General features: G+C 36.7%; 1 protein-coding gene across 1 annotated transcript in view; it reads right to left on the bottom strand.

Annotated features, from left to right (window-relative positions):
• Positions 1–18,887, bottom strand: part of TRPC4 (transient receptor potential cation channel subfamily C member 4) — a 193,936-nt gene that overhangs the window by 18,237 nt on the left and 156,812 nt on the right. Inside the window, exons 5-7 of the mRNA XM_021678301.1 lie at positions 18,558–18,697; positions 7,818–8,131; positions 576–771 (exon numbers count right to left, since the gene is read on the bottom strand). Coding sequence (XP_021533976.1) covers positions 576–771; positions 7,818–8,131; positions 18,558–18,697 — 650 coding nt within the window. The remainder of the gene's footprint in view (positions 1–575; positions 772–7,817; positions 8,132–18,557; positions 18,698–18,887) is intronic.

Below are 18,887 nucleotides of genomic sequence, written 5' to 3'. Positions count from 1 at the left end.
ATGAATGACTGTTGATGAATAAATAAACTAACTTGTTTGGATTCTAGAGTCTCAAATAAACATATATGGTATTGTGTACTCTGTTGTAGAATTCAGGGTTACTCCTACATTGCTTTTTCTGGATTTAAGAAACTGAAAATCTTGTGGCTTTTTCCCTTAGACTCCCCTCTAGGCTAGCTTTTTTATCCTTCCAGGCTGGCACGGGTTTGTTTATACCAAGACTGTAAGTTAAATGGTCAGAGACAAAGGAAAATGCAAAGGGCGCTGCATAGAGATGAGCCACTTGTTCATAATTCATCCCTCCCCCAGTGCTTGCCATCTCCAATGACTGCCTGGAAAGATAGATTTTGTTTACTTTATAATCCTCCATAATATGACAAAACTAAATTAGTATGTAGCCAAATATGGTATAATACTGTTTAGAAACTTCAAATTAACCATTGATATTATAATTGTGTTCTGTCTCATCAATAGCCAGTTACAGACTGTTTTCTATGCTAAATAGGATAGAGTATGGTTAGAAACAACACATTCTAGGGGGAAATGTGGAATTAAAATAAAGTTATTCAACTTACAGCAATGAGTTGGTAAGAGTTATTCATCATAGCTATTAACATGTTGAGTAGGACAACCAGAGAGATGACATTGTATGTCCCAAACATGGTGGCGCCAACAAACTCAGTGAATTCATGCTGTGCTTTGACATTGGTCACATATAAATTGATCAGCCCAAATATTGACCAAAACAGGGACTGAAGTGTCTCAAATAACCTGGAATAAAGATAGAATGATGCTAATAGCTATATTAATAGAACTATTATACTATAAGATATAACAATAGAACTTGATTCCTATTATGTATATTTGCTTAATTTAAAAATTAAACTTAATAAAGGGTATTAAAGAATTACAAAATTAAACTTAATAAAAAGAATTAAAGAAAATTGTTTCCATCATATAGCACAAATCATGTACTTAATTTTCCTAAGAGCTTTGAAAACTATTTAGTTTCCTAGAGGAGAAAATCTGACCCACAGCCTGTTTTTGCATCTCTCCTGAGTTAAGAATGGCATTTGCTTTTTCAAATGGTTGGGAAAAAGAGCTATTTTGTGACATTTGAAAATATTATAAATTCACATTCCAATGTCCATAGTAAAGTTTTATTGAAACACAGCCACAATCATTTATTGATGCATTGTCTATGGTTTCTTTTGTGTTAAAATGGCGGAGGTAAATAGTTGCAACAGAGAACATATGGCCCACATAGTCTAAAATATTTACTCTCCTTTTCACAGAAAACTTGGTAACGAGTGTCATAGGGAATTGATAGTTAATAAATGATACATCCTCAAGCTTAGTCTTTGAAAGATGTCACTTCATTCACATGCTCTTGCTTCTTGGTTGTAGAAGGACTCAAAATAATGTTATCGTTGTGGATTCCCACAATTCCAGTTAAAATTGTACGTAGTGAATCCTATAAGATGGCAAATGTCAAAATGCTCAGATAACAAAATTTGCTATTCTTTCTATTTCAGGGAACATTTAATTCATTCCTGCCAATGAATGAACTCTGGTGTTTTATTGGAAAGTAAAGTTTCCTTAACTTAGTCCAAGAAATGAAATAAGATAAAGAATGTCTGAAACTAAATGAAGAACTTTTTGTTTCAGCAGGACCATTATCTTAGTATAATGTAATAAAATGATAACAGGATTTTTATACTCTTTGACAAATAGTTAAAATAAGACTTTAGTCACATTATATTGTAAAAACAAAAACAAAACTGTTCTCATACCTGGCATGGTGACTAAGGAGGTAGGATTTCAGAGGTCAAGTGACCCAAGGAAAGCCAATTCATATGAGGCCAGGGGTTAATGGCATGGACTGATTTGAAAAAGATGAGCTTACACTATCAGATTTCCTCTCGATACAAATTTACCTTAGAAATATCAAGAGAACGAGGTAGTTGCCAAAAGGGGCTGAAATGACAGGAGTTATGATGGAGAGTCCGGGTCATTGGAATTATGAGAAGCCAAAGGTTTGAGACAACAAAAATGAAGGAACAGAGAACTGAAGAGAAATAAGCCAGGTAATAAGCAAACATTGAAGAAGATAGACTTGGAATAGATGACTCAGGTTAACATTGGTTCTCAGAGTAAATGATCTTACGGTCCAGGGCTATGTCATCTCCTGCCCTTCCTGAAGCCAAGCCTTGTTCTAGGTTCTGCCCCTGCTAAGGTCAATCCTTGCCTCAGAGGATCAAAAGGCTATAATCCTGTACATGATTTTTGGACCAAACTCCTGTTACTTGAAATCTTCCATGACTTTCTGGTCTGTATACCTAGGAGAATCTAACTAAGGAGCCTTAATTGGCGTTCAGGGCTTCTTTTCTCAAGTTTTTTTTTTTTTTTTTCTGGGTAAACAATTTCATATTATAATTGTTTAATTAAATTTTAATTATAAAATATGTAATTATTTATTGATTTATTTTGCTATAGCTATTCAACAATGGACCAAATTATCATAAAATGATAAGGGGGCTGATCTGACCAACCTCAATCAGATTTTGTCCTGCCAGCAGGGATGTGCATCATGTGAGGAGTTGACCGTGTGTTCTTTAAGGCCAACCCAGATGTCAGATTCTAAAACTATCAGGGAAAGTTTAATCTAATTCATTGGCCCTAGGCAAAGGCTACTCTAAGTTATTCTTTGAAAACTTTCTCAGGAAATAAGTAAATTTGATCCAAGGCCATAAGTTCCTTATTTTTAGTAACTGTAAGGACAATTTCTAAAATTAATGACAGTGTCATTTGGGTTCAATATAAGATAATTTTGTTCTTTCTTTCTAAATGGTGTAAATTCTCACCGTGAATATAGAAATATAATTCAGGTGGTTTCCCCCTGGTATCAATAGCGGTTCAGAGAGAGAGCTAGAAGTTACATAATCTAAGGGCTATAATAAATTATATAAAATGCCACATAAATCCCATAACAGTTGCTTTTTTAAATGTTCAGATAAAAAGTGTGATGTAGAATAAATGGATTGCTATGGTTGAACAATACTGATTTGCTTCTGTCTAAATAAGAACTACTAGCTATTAGAGAATATTAGCAAACCCTTCGGCAAAACATTTATTTAGGTTTTTAATTAGAATTTGAAAAGGAGAAAATTCAAAATAAAGTGACATATTGTGATTAATTCTAGATTTCATTCTTATTTTTCTTTTCTTTTCTTCAGTGAAATGAATCAAAAGTGAGATGTGCAGAATAGCTCCGTTTAAGCAAAATATATTTACTTTTAGATTAATTAAGACCCTAGCATCAAGACCTTAGTATTTCTTATTTATATTATTATGTTAATTATTCATTATATGGACTAAAAAAAAAGCAATCTAAGTTAACATTTTAAAGCCACTGCTTCTAGAAATGTTTCCACCATTAGTGATTCCCAAAACTGTATGATAGCGAGATTGCCTGTAGATTGAAAAGTCATTAGCTGCAGTACATCTCAGACTGCTTTTATGTGACAACTATTTTCCTAGTTCTTTGGTGAGATAAGGACAGAATGGTTCTGAGGATAATACCACATTTAATTAAATAATACTTAGCATAAAACCGTAGTTGACTAAAACCTGGTAATTCTTACGGGTTGATGCTAAAGCATTGCCTTCCTAAAGATAACTTCTTTGTCTCTTGCTCTTTAAAGATATTTCTCAGTTTTTTCCTTTGAGATGAAAACGAGGAAACATAAATTAATATAAGACACATCTGATTATTTTATTCTTAGTTTATAAGGAATAATGTAATATTAAAACAAATGAAGTAGGATCTCAGTTGGCCAGTTCCACTTTTGAGGAATATACCTTCAATAAACATAAAAGGGATTTTCTCAATGAGCCAATATCTGTCATAAAGCCCATGCCCCTCCCTTCACAGGAGAGTCCCTTAACCAGAGACTACTAATTTAAAATCGTAGGTAGAATAATTTCAGTGACTAAATATTTGGTTTTCTTAGTATCATTCAGTTCTTCCTACATTAAAGAGAAAACAATCTGGAAGCGTGAAAAGAGCAGAAAAAAAGTGTCATTTGCTGGTGGGGAAATTGAAGGAGAGACATAGAAGACACAGACCAGGCAGTGCCCACTAGGAGCTCACAGTCAGCAGGGGATCAGGAAGACATCCTGGAAAAGGCATGTTTGAAGTAGGATTTGGAAGACAGAAGAAAATTTTGCCACTTGGAAAGGGAGAACAAGGACATTCTGGGATGAAAGAAGAATATGACATATTTGGGGATTGATTGGAAAATTTGGGGAGTGGGGAAAGACGGGGCTAGATAAGGAAACAAGGGGCAGATCATTGAAGGACCTGGTATGTCATGCTAAGGAATTTGGCTGTACCTGGTAAGGAATGAGAAACCATTTAGACACTTTAAATGGAAGAGTGTCAAGATTTTTGGTTCAGAAAGATCACTCAGGGAACAAGATGGAAGACATATAAAAGAAGGCAGAGGCCAGGAGCAAGGGAACTTTGACTTAGGCATGGGCAGTGAGCAAGGGAAGATGGCTCCAGGATAATGAAGAGCAGGAATAGATGCTATTGACTGCATGGGGAAGGTTTGGGGAGGGAAGGATCTAGTACAAAGCACAAGTTTTTTATTTAAATTTCTGGGTGGGTTGTGATAGTATTGACTAAGAAAGAGCATTGAGGAGGAGGAAGAACAAATTTTTAGACAGACTCTGATGAATTTTCCTTGGGTTTAAATTTTTAGGAGATTTGCATGGAAAGGCATCCAAAGGACAGTTGGGCTTACAGATCTTAGAGAGAGAGATCTGTGCTAGTGATATGAATATAGGAGTCATTCTTCAAGACGTCTAGGGCCGCATCCATAAACACAGATGAGTTTTCACAAAGATACTGTAATATGGTGTGAGGATAATCATTAAGGCAAGATCACTATTTAAAAGCAATAACTGAAATATAATTATCAGAGAAGAGTGAGAAAAATTGGAGGAGTAAGAGACGAAGTATAAAGACATAGTAACACTGAAGTTAAAGGAAGGCAAGATTTCAAAGTAAAAGTGTTAACAGGCTCACACGTTGCAGACACATTCAATAAGCTTTAGAGAGGTAAGTGTCCCTTGACAGGGGGGATATGGAGGCTCTAGGTATTCTCTAGGCTCTAGATATTCTCTAGAGCAGTGTTAGTGGACTGATGGAAGCAGGAGCCAAATTGCAATTGGATGAAGAATGAATAAGAAGAAAACAAGGTATCTTGGTCAGGCTTCTTTTCAGGATTGTTTGGATGAAGGGAAGGAGGGTGACAGGGTGGAGGCTAATGGGGAAACACAGGGCTCAGAGTTTCAGCTTACGTTTGCACCCTGAATGGAAGGAGTAATAGAGAGGAACCAGGGAGATCTAGGTGGGAGATAATGCTCTGTTACTACTGATAATGATAAACAGACGTAAAGTAGCTAGCTTTTTTTTTTTTTTTTAATCATATTCTATGGCAGGCACTGTATTAGGTACTTTACATGAAGTATTATGTTTTTTCATCCTCAAATGGAATAAGATCTCTGAGATAGTGGATAGTAAAAAAAAATTGAAATTTATGGAGTAATATAAATTATAAAAAGAAATTCATAAAAAGAAATTAGAAAAAGAAAATCGAAGACCAACAAAAGCAAAGAAATAAGCTGTAGAGAGCATTGCTAGACATCCTCTTGCAGTGACTGGACCCATTATACTGAAACAGGCTCGTCAAGGGACAGGTAACTTTTGCCTGCCTCAGACATTCTATACATTCTAGTGCATTAATTATACCAAGAATTATTGCTTGCAGATTTACATTCCATGATCTGGAAAAAAAAATAGAGGTAGAATACCTGATTTATTTGGGCTGAATGATTTGGTTCTATAATATTTGAGATATGCAATTATCTGTTGCTTTTCATGATAATAGAGGAGACCTTTGGCATGGGTACACTAAAATAATACCATGCAATTCAATACATTTGCTTCTAGAATGCAGTTTATACTAGAAACTTTGCCTCAGACTTCCATAGCGAGGGAACTTCTTGGACAGAGAGTAAAATTTGTTCATAATATGTAATCATTTACCACAAAACCAGTAAAAGGGCACTGTGATTCCTGGGAACTTAGGGATCATACATGAGGATGGGGTTAACTGCGGATGATGCAGATGTCTGAGAAGAGGCTGAGTCTTGGAACCAGAACTGTTCCCTGAATGAAACACAACCTGGGAGGTCACTCAGTTCGAGGTGCTGCGTGGAAGTTCTTCCACCGAAGCAGAAGGATACGGCAACGCATGTAAATGGGGCGGGGGTGGGTGGGTCCTGGCCAGCGGTTTGCATCAGGGCACGCAGTACAAAGTAACAAGGGAGTTGGGAAAGCTGGGGGGAGCAGAAGGGCTCTCCATCAGAAATCAAGAAAGACAGCAGACAGTATCCAGGATGTTTGTAAGAGGCTGCATTCTAGTCCATGAAGCTGGGGGTTGGTGGGATCTGACCATTGTAAATCCCTCGTCTCAGTTGCCAGGAGCAAATTGCCACGTCGAGGAGCACAAACAAGTGGGGAAAGATTAAGTTCAGATATCAACACAGACAAAATCCAGGGCCATGCTAGTCGCAAGGATGTTGCCTCAAGGGGTTTCACTGAATCCCTCCTGTCCCGGGTCAGATAAGGCACGAGGAAGATGACAAGGCTGGTCAGTCTGGAGAACTCCGGGCTGAGAGCAAGGGATGAAAGGACAAGGGGAAGCTGCGATGACCTTTGGTTCCCTCTATGACTCAGGATTTGTATCAAATCTATTTCTGAAAGGATCTGAGGCACCTAAAGGCTGAGATTAAAATTTTATGTGCAAAGAAGCAGATGGGGGTTAATTAAAATGGTGTTTTAAATGTTGGGATCAAAGATAAAACAGATACAGAAGTGAATCAACACGAATACTGTAACCATAAATGACTTAGTTTATACGAAGGTATTGGTTTTTTTCCTACTTGAGAAATTATTGCACTTTCTTATTTAACATGAAATTCTACAACGGCCAATGAACGGGGTCTGATTTTTAGTCACCTACAAAATGACCATGTATTCACTTGCAGGTGTTGAGTAGAGGAACATGACCTAACTTCTTCTGCTAATTAACTGTTTATCACAGTTGTCTGGTGATCACAGTAGGAAGGAAACCGACACAGGTGTGCAGACTGTGTGAGCATCAGTCACGGGCCCAGGAACCTCTGCTGTCAGCAAACCTGCCTGAGAATGACCAGAGGTTGGCACTGAGCAAGGCCTATTGCCCATCAGGTGTAAGGGCACAGAGAGTTTTGTGTGCATAATTATAGTGGCCTAGGCTAGCCTGGGGTTCCTATTTTGGATTATTTCTCCATGCTTAGATGTTTTTTGTGCAGGGAATTAGAGAGTGAAAGAACATGTAAAGGGACTTTCCTATCTGAAAAACACAGAAAGCTTGAGAAGTACTTGAATTTTCTCACACGATTGGCTTTACGTATATTCTATCAGAGGTTTCCCCTTTATTTCACATTTTAAAACCGAGTATATAGCTTCCCTTTATATGAGGTCATTTAAAAAATCATTTTACTAAGACTTAAATGTACTGGATGTATATATGTATATATATATTTTTTAATGTCAGAGGATCCATTCGTTCAAAGGCAGGTTAATTCTGTTTTCTGCATTAAGCACAATTTTCTTTGCAACCACTTGTCTTGGCTCAAATTCATAATGTAATACCCTCTGAATTCTGCACAACGTTACCAATAAAAACGTCTGTTCGACTTACGTTGAAAATGCATTATTCTGCTTTTCACATCGTATGCCTTTACAGCTTAACCCTTTTGTTTCTTCATAATAGAAATACAATTGATTTAGGCCATTTGCAAATGCTAGCAACACAAGGCAGTATATGAATAGAAACTTCAAAATGTCCAGGAGCATTCTTCCCAGAGATATTTGCAGAGGCCCCAGATGAGAATTGGCAGTAAACAGCGAGATCAGGCGCAAGGAACTGAAGATGTTTGCGATGGCAAATAAAGCTTCAGCCACCAGAGTGGGATGCCACATGTCCCAAGATTCTCGTGGATTAAGTGCACTGTACTGGAGAAAAAAGAGAAACACAGAGAACATAAAACAAACGCATACATATGACTCTGTCAAGTTCAGGTCAGAATGCTTTTGCAGGTAGATCCAGCACAGTGACCTGTTGTCCTTTATGATGGTGGCAGCGATGTTCATCTACACAAAGATAAAAGTTTATTAAAGACTTTTATAATTTATAAGCTTTAATCAAAGTGGCCTTCCTGGTCTGTCCTTGTCATTTGTAGTACTTGTTAATATGTGAATTACATCTGACCTTGACCTTTCCGATTGACTTTAAAAAAAGAAAAGAAAATGTTACATAGAAAAAAAAGCTGATTTTATGTGGGGAAAAGACAGCAACATGATAACAAAGAAAGCTACGTTATAGAGGAAAACTACTAAATTTTGAACAAAATTATCAATGGTTTTACTTACTGTATTTGACACATTTGCCTAGTCTAGATGAATGCATGTGGGATACAAATTACAAATAAATGAGTGGAAAGTACTGGTCCATTGCCCTGGAATAGTAATGACCAATATGGGCATAACTGTCGGTGCTTCGTATCTGTTATATCCTAAATGCAGATAAAACCCAACTTGGAAATCATCCTGGAAGTCATTGAGTTGTTAATTTTTTTATATTTAATATGTAAAACATATGATATTTATTTGAACATTCCTTAATTAGATAAAATATGTGATTTGAGAGAAATATTTGCTGTTTTATTAAGCTTTGATGAGCAATCATTTAAAAAGTAAGACCAGGGGCGCCAGGGTGGCTCAGTCAGTTAAGCGTCTGCCTTCGGCTCAGGTCATGATCCCAGGGTCCTGGGATGGAGCCCCGCATTGGGCTCCCTGCTCCTCGGGAAGCCTGCTTCTCCCTCTCCCACTCCCCTGCTTGTGTTCCCTCTCTCGCTGTGTCTCTCTGTCAAATAAATAAATATAATCTTTAAAAAAATAAATAAATCAAAAGTAAGACTAAGTTAATTAAAATGCCAGCTTTGAATTATCTCGACACTGAGCTATATAAAGGGCAAAATGAAATTTATCCTTTGTATTACTGAAGTAAATTTATATCCTTTTTTAAAAAAAGGATCAAATATGCTCTTTGAAATACTGTGTTACAAAAATCTATAATTAGGGATGCCTGGGTGGCTCAGTCGTTAAGCATCTGCCTTCGGCTCAGGTCATGATCCCAGGATCCTGGGATCTAGCCCCACATCGGGCTCCCTGCTCTGCGGGGAGCCTGCTTCTCCCTCTCCCCTACCCCCCCCGCTTGTGTTCCCTCTCTCGCTGGTCTCTCTCTGTCAAATAAATAAATAAAATCTTTAAAAAATAAAAAAATAAAATAAATCTATAATTAAACCTGTGTAGGAATCAAACAATAAATTGAATTGCCTTCTTCATACACATCCCTAAAAAATATGTCTAGACAACTGAATCTTTTTCCTAATAATCATGTTAGAGAAAACAGTTCTTCTTCTGTATAAGTCCCATCAGAATATCAGAATATTGGGCGCCTGTGTGGCTCAGTTAGTTAGGCGACTGCCTTCAGCTCAGTTCATGATCCTGGAGCCCCGGGATCGAATGCTGCATCGAGTCTGTTTCTCCCTCTGACCCTCCCCGCTCTCATGCTCTCTCTCTGTCTCATTCTTTCTCTCTCAAATAAATAAATAAAGTCTTTAAAAAAAAGAATATCAGAATATTTCCATTCTTTTTATATTGCATTTTATACCAAAGACCTCTACAAATGTTAATTAATTCTCTTGAAACTAATAGATCGTATTTTTTTAATCTCGCTGGGGAGAAAATACATCACAAGCATCTGATTTTGTTTAACACTCAGACTCTTGCTTGAGTGATAATTTAAAACAATCAAGTTTGAGGTAGAGGGAAATTATTTTCTATTTTTAAATGCTGATAACTGTTCTTGAACATTGCTAAATTCACCATAAAATAGCTAATCACTGAAGATGCATAAACACTTAAAAACATTATTTTTTATCCATTATAACAGGTATCAAAGCGAGGGTTTGTGGTATCAACTACTATCTAATTCTCTTCTCTTGGTCACCCCATATAAAATGCACCTTTTCCTTCAAAGGCTAAGATCACCTTCACTTTTTATTCACTTCTCTTGAAAGACATGTTTAGGTAGAGAACATCCCCTCTGCCCCCCATTGATGGCTAATTCTATATTTCTCTTTCTCTCTCCGCTAAGCAAATATGGCTTAGGACTATATCTCAAGATGTACAAAATATGACACAGTAAGCATTCTTAAGGATGTGACTGTTGGAATTCCTCCTAACATTTAACACAGTGGTGCATGCAATGGTGCACAATGGTGCACCCAAGAAACATTTTCTTCCGTTGAATACTTATTGTCCACAGAGGATGGGAGGGACACCTAATCATAAAAATGCTCGAAGAGTGCTGTGGGAATAGAGAAGAGAAAGTGATAAATTCCATCTGGGGCTGATGGGGCCGGAAATGAACAGAGATTACATGCTGTTCAAGCTTTAAGGGTTATTTGATATTATCCAATCTCCCGGAGATGCTGATCCATGTTCTAGCTCTTGCAGGCAGTTGGGGGCAGTGGGATATAGACTCCATCATCACAGGGTGACGTGGTACTTTAGATTCCCTTCTTTGCAAACTGTCTCAGCTAGGACTAGCAAAATCAAGAGGAAGGCTTTCCATTTTACAGATCACGAGATGCTAGATTCTGCCCCGGTCTAGTTACCCAAGTCTGCTTCAAAGTCTAGCACTTCTGGTAATTGTTGGGAAACAATGTGAATATGTTCACATTCATGCATGGTCAGGGCTTCCTGACCATGACCAAAACATTGCATGGCTGTTAAAAGATGTCTGAATGGCAAATAAGCCTGGGAAGTTAAATATAGAGACTTTCTGAGAGATTTGGAAACATCTCCCCTGGAGCCATCTGCTTAGATTCTAAGGATAATAAAACTAGGGACCTTTGCCTCCCCTAAGAGAGTTTATTTACTTTAGAAAGTTAAGGTCTTTCTCTTTCTCTGGTGGGAAGACGGGCAGCTGGCCGAGCTGCACTATACCAGCTCTGAGATTCCGATTTTCCCAGTTCCCCTCCTGTGGTACCAGCTCCTGTATGCAAAGGGTACAGCAGGCTCTCATCTGTTGCCCTGTGGGGAACTGGAGGGTGGCGGACCAATGTGAAGATTGTTATGTAAGTCAATAATTTGTCTGTTCTCTGATCCAGAAATCTCATCTTCTGTCAGGATTCAATAGAGATATAAACATTTAGTAATTATCTCTTGATGTCATTCTTTGAAGGTTTGCTTTTTAATTTTTCTCCTGCCCTTCACATATATATTTCACTTCGGTTTTTAAACATAGGCATGGATTTTACAGAGCAATTTTTAAAATTCTTACAAACTTCAGCGTTCTTTGAACTTGGAGAGAAAAACTGTAATTCTTCAGTTTTAAATGTATTTTCCAAACCCTATTATTAGGTATTAAAAGCTTAACTTGAATTTACAATTTCTCGTTGGCTCTGTTTTCTAAAACTTCTTCACAGAATCTATGTTCATTTTTTAATCTCTGCATGTCTGCCTCCCGCCATTCGTGATGCCGCTTCTCGGGATCCCTTGCCGGTCACTCTTTCTCACTTGCTCCTTAAATACTGACTTTGTTTCACAAGCCTCTTCTCCTTCTGTCTACTCCCCCTGCAGGTTTTCAATGATCTCAGCTGTCTGTTATGGGCTGATGACGCCCAGTCCTCCAACTCCAGCCCGGACGTCTCCCTTTACAGTCATATTTTCTATTCTATTGCCTCATTTACATGTCCACACAGATATCTCCCAGGCACCTCAACCCACAGGCCAGAATTGGGACTCATGATCTGTTCCTCCTCAAACTCTCTCTCCATTTATGCTCCCTGATCTTAGTGAGTGGCAGCAAATCACCCAAAGCAGAATTTGAGGTTGAGTCTTCATTGGTATCCTCACTGGTTAGAAAAGATCCTCTGGAGATGCCTGGGTGGCTTAGTCAGTTAAGTGTCTGCCTTTGGCTCAGATCAGGATCCCGGGGTCTTGGGATCGAGCCCTATGTCAGGCTCCTTGCTCAGAGAGGAGCCTGCTTCCCTCTGCCTGCCACTCCCCCTGCTTGTGCTCTCTCTCTTTCTTAAAATAAATAAATAAAATCTTAAAAAAATATTCTCCTATTTCCCTCAGAAATTATTATAATAGCCTCCTAATTGCTCTACCTACACTGGACCTTATTTCTATAATCACCTGTTTCCTCCAGAATCATCGTTTAAAAAGGCCAGACCACCTCATATCTTGTTTCATGTTCTCCAAGAATTCTGCGATGTTCTTGAGATGAAATTCGTTTTCCAACATGTCAATGAAGCCTCTGGAATCTGGGTCCTGACTTCTTTTTGAGATTGACCTGCCATTTGTACTGTTTGGTACTTAATGCTCTGGCTCAAACCTTTAGTATTGGTCATTCCCCAAATTCCTTCACATTCTCACCAAAATTTCTTTCTATGAATATCAGTCTCTTTGTCTAGAATGGATTTAGGTTCTAATTATTTTGATTCTTCAGCTGTTAATTATTCATTAAATATATGCTGAATGCCTACTCTGTGTTAGACACCATCTTCAGGGTTTCCAGTGGTAAGCAAATAAAATACAGTTTACGTCATATGAGCTTATTATATAGTGAAAAAACAGCCATTAAATAAAAAATGCTCATCGTTCCCTTGACAGGTACTCTTTGACCACAGAGGAGTGGACACTAGGGTCCTGTTGACCGGAGCTGGTATTTCCATGTTATAGAATAATCCTTGAAAGGAAAAGACCAAGTATGTTATTATACTTGAATTAAAATAATTAATTTTTAAAAAAAGGTAAGAGAAAGATCACGAGCTACTGTGTACATTGAAACCTTCCTAGGGCCATCAATTCCTGCCTTCCTCTTTCTTTCAAGTATTTGCTTTTCAGTAAAATATACTACAGTACGGTTTTGCTCTAAGCCTGCATTTTTACTCAGATTTTTTTTAAAGAGACTCACTCATTGCACACCTCTATAAGAGAATATTCAACCTTGGATTACCTGTCAGTTTCCCACGGAGGGAGCTCTGTCTAATGTGTTTTAGGAACTGGGCATCTAATAGAGTGTTTTAGAGATGATAGGAAGTCAAAAAGCTTTCTAGGGTGAAGAATCATAGACATATTCAAATGCATGGTTGTTGGAAAAGATGAATCATTTGTAGAAATGTGAGTATCTTAACATAGCTGGAATATGGAGAGTTTGGGGATAGTGATGACTCTAAGAGGAAGCTGGAGCCAGGTCAGGAATATCTTAGAAGTGTTAAGAGAGGAAGATGAACTGAATCATGATACTGGTTTATTTATATCCTCTATAGTCTCTGATGCATACTTAGAAAACTCAAGCGATCAATAAGCATGAATAAAAAATTAAATTGATACAAAATGAAAATATTTGCCATATGAGAGTAAACAGAAAATGTATATTGGTTTTAATGTTTGATTTATATGGTGAAAACCTTTCCCATTCTACAAATTGGTTAGATAATGAAGTAGTGAAAGACAATAATAAGGCATAGGATTTTCTCCTGTGATAGATAATACTAAATTAAACATTTAGGATTTAAATCTCTACAGAGCTCTGTGCTATAAGATTAAAGAATATTTAGTGAAAATTCCCTAATTTGGAGAGTTCATTGCAGTTACAACATTTGTGAAATGGAAACAATATTTGCTTTTTGTCTAGCTGATAAGCATAGGAGAGTTCAATGAGGTATTTACTCAGAAATATTTAGAAGAAAGGTACTATGAACAATTCCATCATGACTGTTAAAATAAATGTTCTTATCCATAATGATTTTAATTTTTGAAAATATTATTTATATCGCATAGTGGAATAGGCATAAGAATTTAATCATTACTGCCAAATGACTAAAGATAAATATGAGACAAGTTGTACATATAGAAAAGGACAGGGTAATATTTACGAGAAAACCAGTCCTAATGAAGATAAAGTAACATTTTATAAGCGTGCCCAGGCATCAACAAGCTCCGGATTAACTAATATTTCATACGTAGTGAGAAGAGGAAATGGTCAACAAACTTCTTCAAGGATTAAGAGCAAATGAAAAAAAAAAAAAAAACGCTTACAATTCATGAGCTGTGAAATGTCCATGAATCAAGGTATTTAAGGAACTACCACAAAGCCTTTCATGTAAGGAGGAGAATAGTGAAGTCACATATACTTTTGTACTGTCTTTGGCTGTACGATATAATGCTATTGTGTGGTACCTAAAAATTAGAAACAATACCGAGTGTTTATATTAAGCTCTACTTATGACATTAAATGTGTTTGTTAATGTAATCCTCGCAAACATTCCATAGGATTTGATTATTAGTGTCATTTTACACATGAGAAAATTGAGGTATAGATTAAGTAACTTGTCCCAAATCACACAGGTAGGAAATGGTAAAAGTGGTACTCAGATCAAGTACAGATCAGAGCTCAAACCATGGCATTAGTTAGAAGGACCCTTTGGTGTGTGTGTGTGTGTGTGTGTTTAAAATCACCTCTAGGTGAATAAATTACAAAAGGATAAATCAATTAAGCAAGTGTGGCCCTTCTGCCAGATCTATTCTAAAAGTTTCTCCCCTTGGATAAATCAGTTTCTGAAAGGTTTCCCTTTTGGGGAATGACAGGTTTTTTTTGGTCTGGGTCCATGGCTTGGCTGAAAAGACCTAGGGTTGGATTTTTGCTCCCATTTATGCACCTTCGGACTGGAGGTAGAACCTGTACAATCCTACAAAGATCTGAGTTACTCCCTGGTAATTTTGCCTGCCCCAGAATAGGCAAACTATTTACCAGGAAGCAGCATCAGGGGATTCCATCTACCTCATGTTTCATAATTAATAAATCACCAATCTTGTGGCTCTTCTTTCCTAATTTTTGTTTTCAAATCCAGCCCTCCAACAGCTTCCCCTATGTTCATTTCTCTACTTCAGGCATTCATTATCATTTGACTAGTTCTCTGCTCACATCTCATTAATGCCCCTCTTTATTAATAGAGCAAATCCCACATTCTATAGCAGAATGTGAAAAGTCTTTCTTATCCTCTCCTCTCCCCAATTTACTGGATCATTTCTCTTAGATATTGGCCTCCTTTATACACTCAGACTTTTTGCACATTGCGCTTTTTGTCTCTGGAATGCTCATGCACATTCATGAACCCAATAGATGCCCACTGGCTCTGTCTTCCAGGACACCTCCAGTAGAGTTTAGTTCCTTCTTTGATGCTACCACAGTCCCTGTTGTAGAGTTTATTGTATGGGAAGGTTCTAAAACTGATTTGCATGTCACTTTCCTCCACCTGACTGTGAATTGCTTGAAGGCAGGGGATTTATCCCAGGCATCTTTGCACTCTCAGAAAACAGATGAAATCCTGGTTTGTTAGTGTGCTCCCAGAAATTCTTACTGATTGATTCACATAATGGTTGTTTGCCTTATTTATAGCACAGTCTATTTTTGTACACAAATGTGTCATCTTTTCCAGAAATAGTAACTTATAAATTAACTAAAAATTAGCATGAAAAATTGAATGATAAATAAAAAAGAAGGTAAGGAAGGGTGAGTCAACAAGTCGGCATTACAGGCTCCCAAAGTAAGTGTTCTTTTGATTATTCTCATCATTCAACAGGTAATAACACTGGGGCCGACATTAAATAACTTGCCCCAAATCATACAGGTTTCACGTGGTAAAGGCGAGTGTGAATCCAGAGCTCAAACTTTTTTCAACTAACATAAAGTAAATGAAGGGACATAATAAAGACATTTAAAAAGGCAAGTCCAATGGGCTCATAGTATATGAAGAAGGAGGAGGACATAGGAGTAAAAGAGAAAGAAGAAAAATTAATAATGCATGTTTATTCTATAACAGGCATTTTAATTATGTCAGCTTATTTACTGCTCATACCAACAGCACAAGGTAAAAATTATTAGTGTCCTTATTTTATAGATGCGGCACAGAGAGGCAGAGAAACAGGTCAATTTCAGATAACTAGTAAGTGATGGAGGAAAGAAGTGAGCCCAGAAAACGCTATCCACCAAACTCCCCCCTGCAACTCAAGTTTTAGTCATACAAACTAATCACTCAGAAAGAACATTCCACACTTTACATTTACAATCATAGCTGAAATCCTATGACCACAGTGCATAAACAAACTGTATTTCTTGAGATTCCATGTTATTTACATCATTGTCATCTGAGGTAATTCCTGTGCCTTTCCATCTCCTCTTTACCCCTTTACCCCTTTACTCCTTCTTCATCACATGGGGTGGGTGAGTTGAATTTTAAACATAATTTTTCCTTGTTGTAGTATAGGGAGAATGTTTACATTTTAATATTAAAATAGATGTTGCACATGAAGAACTTACAACTTTTTAAGAAAATTCAAATTCCGTACCTAAAACTGAGACAAAAAAATCCACAAGTATTCATTAATTTATGTAATTGTACCCACCACATACCAGAGTTCTTATATTAAATGTATACTAAATGTATATTAAATGTCCATATATTAAAATGTATATGTACTATATGTAAACACCATATAAATGTAATATATAAAAATATTCTGTATCTTAATATAAATATTGTATATAAAATATGAGAAGTTCTTTTTGATATCAATCTCATACTTCTCTTAGCTGTTAAACAGAATTATACAGTCCAGTATCATTCAATGTGTCTTCCTTAGATCAGCTACCACAGCATCGTCTGATGAATTTGGTACAAATGCAAATTTAGGATCCTCCCTAATATTCCTACTTTAGAATTTCTTTTTCTTTTTTTTTAAAGATTTTATTTATTTATTTGAAAGACAGAGAGAGAGAGCACATGAGAGGGGGGAGGGTCAGAGGGAGAAGCAGACTCCCTGCTGAGCAGGGAGCCTGATGCGGGACTCCATCCCGGGACTCCAGGATCATGACCTGAGCCGAAGGCAGTCGCTTAACCAACTGAGCCACCCAGGAGCCCTACTTTAGAATTTCTGATGGAGAAAGGGAATCACCTTCCAGGTGATTCTTTTGCACTTGAAAGTTGAGAACGGCTACAGTCCTATAACACCAGAATTTTATATTCGTATGGGGCCACAAAAAAAGCAGATATATTACTTTTTCGTAGGGAGATGGATAAAACAACTTTATAGATATACTTAAGGATCATTACAAAGAAAATAGGAATTGGACAGATATACACTTAACAAGAGACTGCCCATCTCCTACACAGATGCATAACCTCCTTGGTTAAGACAGTACCTTCTGCTCTTTTAAGGTCGTCAAGGGCATTAACCTCAATGCAGGTAGGAAAAATTACCAAATTATCATTTTATTCTTAAAATATAGCTTGCTTTACGTGAAATTGGTAGGCAATGTTCTTTCCTAATGTTTTGGTGAGTGCTGGCAACATTTTAATTGAACAAATTCTAGAAACTATGGCCTTTCCAACTTTGGGCATTTTTGACCCTGACAGAACTGAATACTGCACTAAGATACTCAGGCGGCTATTTTAAGAACTAGACGAAATGGACATGAGTTCACCTACATGGTAGTATTTTCTAGATCAGATCGCTAAATTGCATGAATTATTCATGTAAAGCCCAATTAGACACTCTTTATTTTTTATTAATACAGTAATCATTTTGAAATAAATTTTTTTAAAAAGGAGAGGAAAGAAAAGAGGGAAAAAGAAAGGCAATAAGGAGATAATACTTTGGTTTGAAAAATATCCCCCAAAGTACAAAATAATCATTTTAAATGACATTTGTCATTGCAGAGCAAAAATGTTTTACATAAATTCTGTGGTTTGGAAAAGACTGATATTGTACAAAATCTGGGGGAGTAATGGGTGTATGAGATTTCAGGCACTGTCATATTGAATGGGATGAGGAGAAAGAAATTATATTCTGCTCTAATTATATCAAACTATATTAGTTTGAGCTGAAATAATTCAATGTTTTGAAAGAGTAATATTTTGATCTATGTAATGTTATCGGTTCGTTATAACTGATAAAAATAGATTTTGGTTGCCAAAATTTAAACAGTGTTTAAGGTAGAATTTCATTAGAAATGGAAAGGATTAGAAATGAGAGCAACTACTGTGAGTAATTTTGAGGCATCATTCAATTTAGATGCAACTAAATTGGGTGACAACTTCAAATTGTGAAATTTGTTTTATGACTATAAATTGGGTATTATCTATGTATTTTATACCCATCTATCAATAAAGTCATGAGGAGGTGAATATAACATATACATAATGCTGTAGGTAACATTATTAGTAAAATTAATAGCAATCAAAGGTGTATCAGTATTTATCAGAACTTATGCTTTACCAACAATATAAACAATAGTTACCTTTACAAATGCAACAATTTTCAAAGAGATTGTTGCCAAATATAAGGAATTCATCACAAAATCCATTAGATTCCACCAATCATGGATGTAATCTTGAAGTCCACCATCCCACATTTGTTTAATTTCTCCCCATATAAAACCTGAAATTACAGAAAGATTCATCGTAAGTGTGATTTTCAATCAAATTACTAAAGATAGAGATATGCAACTTAAAAATTATAGAATCTCAGAGCTGCAAGAGACTTTATTGTTTCACTACATGAAATATCTCTTTTTAAAGACAGTAATATTCAGTCTCAGCCACACTTTAAAACTTACAGGACACTGAGC

Source organism: Neomonachus schauinslandi, chromosome 3, assembly GCF_002201575.2.
Source record: "Neomonachus schauinslandi chromosome 3, ASM220157v2, whole genome shotgun sequence".
NCBI classification, from domain to species: domain Eukaryota; kingdom Metazoa; phylum Chordata; class Mammalia; order Carnivora; family Phocidae; genus Neomonachus; species Neomonachus schauinslandi.
The sequence above is the reverse complement of the archived record's forward strand: the minus strand, read 5'-3'. Positions and strand labels throughout refer to the sequence as shown.